We start from the raw sequence: 6,519 nt of genomic DNA, 5'->3' as shown, positions 1-6,519 counted from the left end.
CATGTTGTTTTCTTCATCTTTCTTGCACTCGCATTTCATAGTTAAGCTTATTAGAAATGAGATGCAATGAATATTATATATGAAACTGATAATAATGATTTTCACACAATTTCAAAGAAAATTCAAACCTTATAAATATCCTCCTCCTCCTTCTTTCTCTTCTTCTTCTTCTTCTACTTCTTCTTCTCTTGAACTACTAGCTGAATATGTTCACATATCGCAAGAATTGTACAGCAACTTACAAGCTAATTTGTACAATGAATTGTCCGTTTCTTCTTCCACTACCAGCTCATCGCATTTACCACCAGTTCATTTTAAACTTACAGAGAATGTAGAAATTGTACAAAGAACCCACAAGTGTTACAGCTTTGTAAATATTCATTTAACTTCTCTCTTGTTCTTGCTGTTCATCATCGTCACTTTCCGTGCAGTCTTCTTCTTCTTCCTCCTCCTCCTCCTCCTCCTCCTCCAAAAATCCTGTTTTTGTTCTTTGAAATCGTAACACTGACAAATAGGCACAGCACATGAGTGTTGCTCATAGAAAAATTTATTCTGTCACTGTTTCTGTTAAGCTATTACATTCATATTCATCATCTTCTTCTTCAACTGTGTGTTCATTCTTTTCTTCTCTTCTTCTCCCTGTATCTCCTTGCACTACTAACACAGTTTCTACACAAATCAACTGTAATCACAAAGCACTTTAACTATCTCATGGAATATTAATGCCTTCTTGTCTTCAAGGTGTGGGTAGTTTTCATGTTTCTGTTTCACTCAGCTCCTATGATGATAAAATCAGAATGATTTACTTGAGACCTGAATTTTACCACAGTTAGAAGTTTGTGAAAGAATTATCATTTTAAATGAAGAAATTATGAAATTTCTTAGTGAAAGCCTTTTATAATGTGTTAAGACTTTATTTAGGAGACATTTGTCACCTCTTCATCAGCTGACATGGCATGGATCCAGTGAAATCAATCAGAACATTTTTACATGGTAAAGTGGGATTCTTTTAATACCACAGTCTCTCTCATTGAAAGTTTGTATCCTTGGAAAAGGTGCTGGAGAAGAGACGAGTTATGAAGATGATGAAACGTCTGCATAAGAGACAGATACATGGGTGGAATAAAGGGATGAGTTCTCCATGGGAGGAATATGATCACATGGGCATGTATTTACTTAGTTGCTGTAGTGTACTGTTTGTATGTTGGAATATAGGCCCAATATATACCATAGACAACAATCCAAAAGGACAACCTGTGGAAACATTGTTTGCATTAATTGCTGCCTTACATGAAGGGTTTCCAGCTGCATTTACAGTAAGGTTTCATACCTCTAGCCACATGATCAGTTTTACAAAATTTAATTGACTGCGTTCAGAAAACAGTCAATTCCTGTAACCTCAGGTCTTGGGAATAAAGCACAAGGGTCACAACCGCACCTCAAGAGGTTGGGTAAGCTGTGGCTGTCTAGAGAGTGTGTACGAGCAGACATAATGAAATTTGTGATCTTAGCTACTGGCTACTTGTAATTCTACCAGCCACCACTAAACTACAAACACCACTCACCAACAAATATACCAGAATCTACAACAACACTAAGCATCAACAAATTACAAATATACAATCACTACATCACTTCCATTATCACAACACTATTTTCTACATCATACAAACATGACAAACTATTTCTGCACCCTTACTTGAGACCAGAAATTTCATTGAGCAATTATGCATGTAATGGGACTGCTCTAACTTGACCTGGTAGTAGATATATGAGTCATGTGGTTTATGCTGTGGAAAACTCCTTGAGCTGCACAACTGATATGCACTTAATGTCTTATTATGAGGGTCGCAAATTTTCAAGTCAATAACACTGAAAGGCACTTAACCACATTAATATTACAGCTGTTCTTTGGGGGCTAAGATACCTAATAGTGCAAGATTCAGATGTATCCTTCAAATTAGAACAATAGTGAAAGGTAAGAAAGGGAAAATTTTTTACTAAAATGGAATCATAGCATTTGGTGTAACAGGATGTCATGGAAGATCTGTAACTGTTTTTAGTGTGAAATGTGTATTTCTGAGATAATGAAGGAAGTGTAAAGGTCCAAGACACTAAACATGAACTGTTCTTATTAAAAGAGAAAAGCTGAATTACTTAAAATTGTCAGGATGGTGTGATATATCTGCATGAAGTTTTGATTAGGGGACATAGATTGAGAACTCAGACCAATGTGGAGTACATTTACCAGTCAGCACAGGGAAAATAATTTTGGAGATACATTGACATGGAAGGTGCTTTGAATTAACAGAGTGAATGGACTCAGCACTTGGGCATATTTTCTTGAAAACATATATACACACACACACACACACACGAGAAGCTTCGTGTAATTTACAATGCCAGGTGAAAGACATGTGCCATGTCAAAATGAAAGTGGAATTGAGGCAGATCCAGATAATGTATCAGCATATGTTAACCAGGAAGAATAATAAGGTGATGACTGTCACAATGCCATTGTCAGAACGTCAGAACTGGATCTCACACCCAGAATGGAAACAGCAGAAATTGTTAAATTTATAGCTGAGATGGAAGGTTCAAGGGAACCAAGAAAACCGTTGTCCATTTCATAGTTGTAATTTGGATGAGACACATTCCCTGTAAATCACCACCTTTCTTGCAGGAGTGAGACATTAGAAAACAAACAACTTGAAGGATTAACTGTACCAGACAGATATGAAGAAAATTATATGGTGAGAATCATTTCAATTTTACTTTTCAGTCAATATTCTTTTTATGAGAAAACATCCATGATGTATTGTGAAAGTTAAAAAAGAAAAAAAAACAATAAATGCTTTCTGGAATGCAGTAATAGGGTCACACAATATCACATCATTTCCACATTTTACTTTTCCTCTCCCCAGTCTTATTGTTCTTCTTTGTAAATCAAACACACCATGGATACCTTCATTGTTTTTCTAATTTTGCAATGTACTTTCATTGTTAGGAAGCTCGTCTTGAGGATGTTAGTTCGATGTATATTTCAGAACCACTTATGATGTTTGTATTCTTGCACTGACTCTGTGGAAGCACCTGAGGAAGTGCTTAAATGCCCCTTGGATCCATAAATTCTGTCTTAAGCTCTAACAGTTTCCTTGCTTGTTAGTCTTGGTTACAGTTAGCGTCACTTCGCAAGATAAGATGGTCCTGTCTCCATGATGTTAACTTAGTTGCTTTTCAGGGTTCCTTTTGAGTATCTTCATTGTACAGAGATTTTTTGGTCAGCTGTGTGGAATCATGTAGGCAGCCTCATGCTGAGTTACAGTTGCTTTTGAAATTCCAGTACAGAGCTGTTTAATTTACCATGTCTGATCTCTATTCAAGTTAGAGTTATGGTGCTACATGGAGCTTGTACTGTAAGAAATGCATTGTCATCTCATTCTCCTTATCCACCTCCCCCTCCTCCTCCATAATGGCCTGAAAATAGAAATAATCTGAATTTTTAATACAGAGATCACTTTCATATTTTCACAAGATTTTGCATAATTTAGCCTAAATAGATCTTTGTACATTAAGGCATAAGCAAATATACACAAAATCACACTACAACAGGACCACTGACAGCAGGCTGAACCAGAAGGATCAGAATCAGCAATTGATAGCTTCACTACCTTTTCATTTGTTGATTCACTGTGTCATAGTTCCTGCCAGACAAGCTGCAGCAGTCCCATAAGAAATACACATCAAAATAAGACACATGAAATGCAACACTCCTGGAATAGAAAACACAAAATACAGCACATTTTGGAACAACTGCAACTTGCCTACCACAGCCTGGCATTTGAAGCGCCATGCCAGCTACATGAGATCATCTAGCAAAAATACAGGTGATTCCTCCTTGTAATTCGGAGATAGAGATTAAACTTCTAAATGCTGCATGAATATGCAGCTATGGAGTGTAAGTTCCAAGTACTGTCTACGAAAGTTGGGGAGTGTTCTGCCACCAGAGACATAGCTCATCGTGGGGCTTGGATGCACCATATCAGTGCTGGTAAACACTCCCAAACCTTGTATTAGATGGATGCAGAATGGGTGCAGGGGATATATTTTGCTGAGTTCAGCAAGACATGTAAACATCAGTGTAAGGCTTTCAGGTATAAGTTGGAAATAAATTGAAAGAATCAGGACAAGAAAAAGATCTTTGAAGTACCATGGTATTTTCATAGCTACATTCAGATAGAAATTTTTTCTAAACAAGAGGACTCTGAGTATCCTGGGCATTAGCAGCAATACTCAGATAATTTGGACAAAGGGAGGAGCCTCTGAGTATCCTGGGCATTAGCAGCAATACTCAGATAATTTGGACAAAGGGAGGAGCCTCTGAGTATCCTGGGCATTAGCAGCAATACTCTGAGGTAGGCTGTCACACATTCTGCTATATTCTCCATCCGCGTCTGGCATGGTTAGCTTCGCAGCCCTGGTTCTGTGGTACGAAATAAAAATTGTTGCTTTCCTACCTTTCGGTGAGACCTGCATATGAATGATGATTCCAGTATCCAACCGACAGCGACAATATATTTCTTGAAGATCACCTGAAAAACAATTTGCAGCAGTTAGTTGTTCCACTTTTGTTTCCTGTTTGTGATCCTTACCCTCACAATATAATTGACATATCCAAATAAATTCCCCATCATTAATCCTGTATAGATTAACCTGAAAAACAGGTTGTCTCTCGTACTTACAGAGTGAAGGATTTAGTCCTTACTAAGTTAGCCCTTAATTTTGTTAAAACAGTTTTGGTCACATAAGTAGTTTATGAACAACAGTAAAGCATCTGCACAGAGGTCAGTATTTTCAAAGATGGTGAAATAATTCAGTGCATTAATTTGGTATTACTGATACCAGAAATAGTACCAAAGCACTACAAAACAAGAATAGTAGCAGTCATGTAATGTGACTCAACAAGTATAACTATATATGTGTATACTATGTGCATTATATGGCTGATCTCACATCATTGTATTGTCACAAACTAGTGCTGTGTCATAGTTCATGTGATCAGATGCTCACTTCTAACTACTGTCCAACCCCTACTTGTTCTTCCCAATTTGCCATTCACTTCTGTCAGAGCAATTTAAAACATATTTCTCCTTCATCTCAGCAGCTTTCTGCCTCTGCATATTATGTGACAGTAGTTCTTCAAAGGTGAATTTAGATCATTGAAAGCATTGTCACTTATTGCATGCATTTGAAAACCAATTTCATAGACCCAAAAACGTGAAAGATAAAGTGTGCAATATACACCAAACTCAGGAATTAAACAACCAGCGTTTGATATGAGATGTAACCACAAGCCAAGCTGTAAGATGCAAGAAGGCCATGCCATAGCTCAAGCGGTTAGTTGCTGGCTTCCCACCGCGGCGGCCCGGGTTCGATTCAGAGTCTGGTGAAGTGGGATTTGTGGTGGAAAAAGTGGCGCTGAGGCAGGTTTTCTCAGAGTACTTTGGTTTCCCCTGTCAATCTTCATTCCACCAATTGCTCCACAATCACCCTCACCCATCATCTGGGGCTGGTACAATAGGCCAGAAGTGGCCGCAGTATAAGGGACTTAGTCCCACCCTACTAGCAATAAAAAAAAAGATGCAAGAAAGCACTTAAATTCTATACCAAACCTGGGCCTCATGCAACCAGAATTTGGTATCAGCTACAACTGCAAGCTAAGCTGTAAGATGCAAGAAAGGAGCACTTGAAGCCTACACCAAATCTGGGCCTTATACAACCAGAATTTGGTATCAGCTATAAATACAAGCAAAGCTATAATATGAACGAAAAGAGCACTTCAAGTCTACACCAAACCTGGGTCACACACAACCAGCATTTGGTTTGAGCTACAAGCCAAGCTGTAAGATGCATGAAGAGAGCACTTCTAGTTTACACCATGCCTGGTGTTATGCAACCAGAATTCAGTACATAACCTCCATCCACAAGTCAAGCATTAAAAGGTGTGAAAGTAGCAAAATAGTGACACTGATGGAAACATTACTATAAAAACAAAATCTCGCTATTGAATTCCATGAAATAATTCTGAGAAAGAAAATTTTCTTGCAAATGGAGGAAAGCTGTGAATATATTGAATAAGCATTCTCAGACAGCCGACAAGGGTTAGTCCTCCAGCTTGGGGGTTGGGTGTGGGGCTAACAACTCGTCACCGTAAAAAATAAACCTGTTACAAAAATGGACAGAGCTTTGGACCTGGATGGATCCTCTGGGTAAACGACCTAGGCTAAAGAAAATGCATATGAGATTCATTACTTGGAACGTCAGAAGTATGTATAGGGCTGGATCACTCAGGCAGAAGAAATCTTAAAATACAGTGGAACCTTGCTTAATGAGCACTTCTCATAACAAGCAAAACAAATTGTAAAAAATGACTTGCTTCACGAGCGACGTTTTGCATAATGAGTGGTGACGGGAAGTCCCGGGTTGTGCGCTTGCTACATCAGCCTGTGTTTAGCACTC

The 6,519-nt window shown here is 38.3% G+C and overlaps 1 protein-coding gene across 1 annotated transcript in view; it reads left to right on the top strand.

The window, feature by feature from the left end:
- The first annotated feature begins 6,234 nt into the window (after positions 1–6,234).
- LOC111873459 (GPI ethanolamine phosphate transferase 1-like) overlaps positions 6,235–6,519 on the top strand; it is a 40,218-nt gene continuing 39,933 nt past the window's right edge. The window contains 1 exon segment of the mRNA XM_033755110.1: positions 6,235–6,269. Coding sequence (XP_033611001.1) covers positions 6,235–6,269 — 35 coding nt within the window.

Source organism: Cryptotermes secundus, unplaced genomic scaffold, assembly GCF_002891405.2.
Source record: "Cryptotermes secundus unplaced genomic scaffold, Csec_1.0 scaffold2067, whole genome shotgun sequence".
Lineage (NCBI taxonomy): Eukaryota > Metazoa > Arthropoda > Insecta > Blattodea > Kalotermitidae > Cryptotermes > Cryptotermes secundus.
The sequence above is the reverse complement of the archived record's forward strand: the minus strand, read 5'-3'. Positions and strand labels throughout refer to the sequence as shown.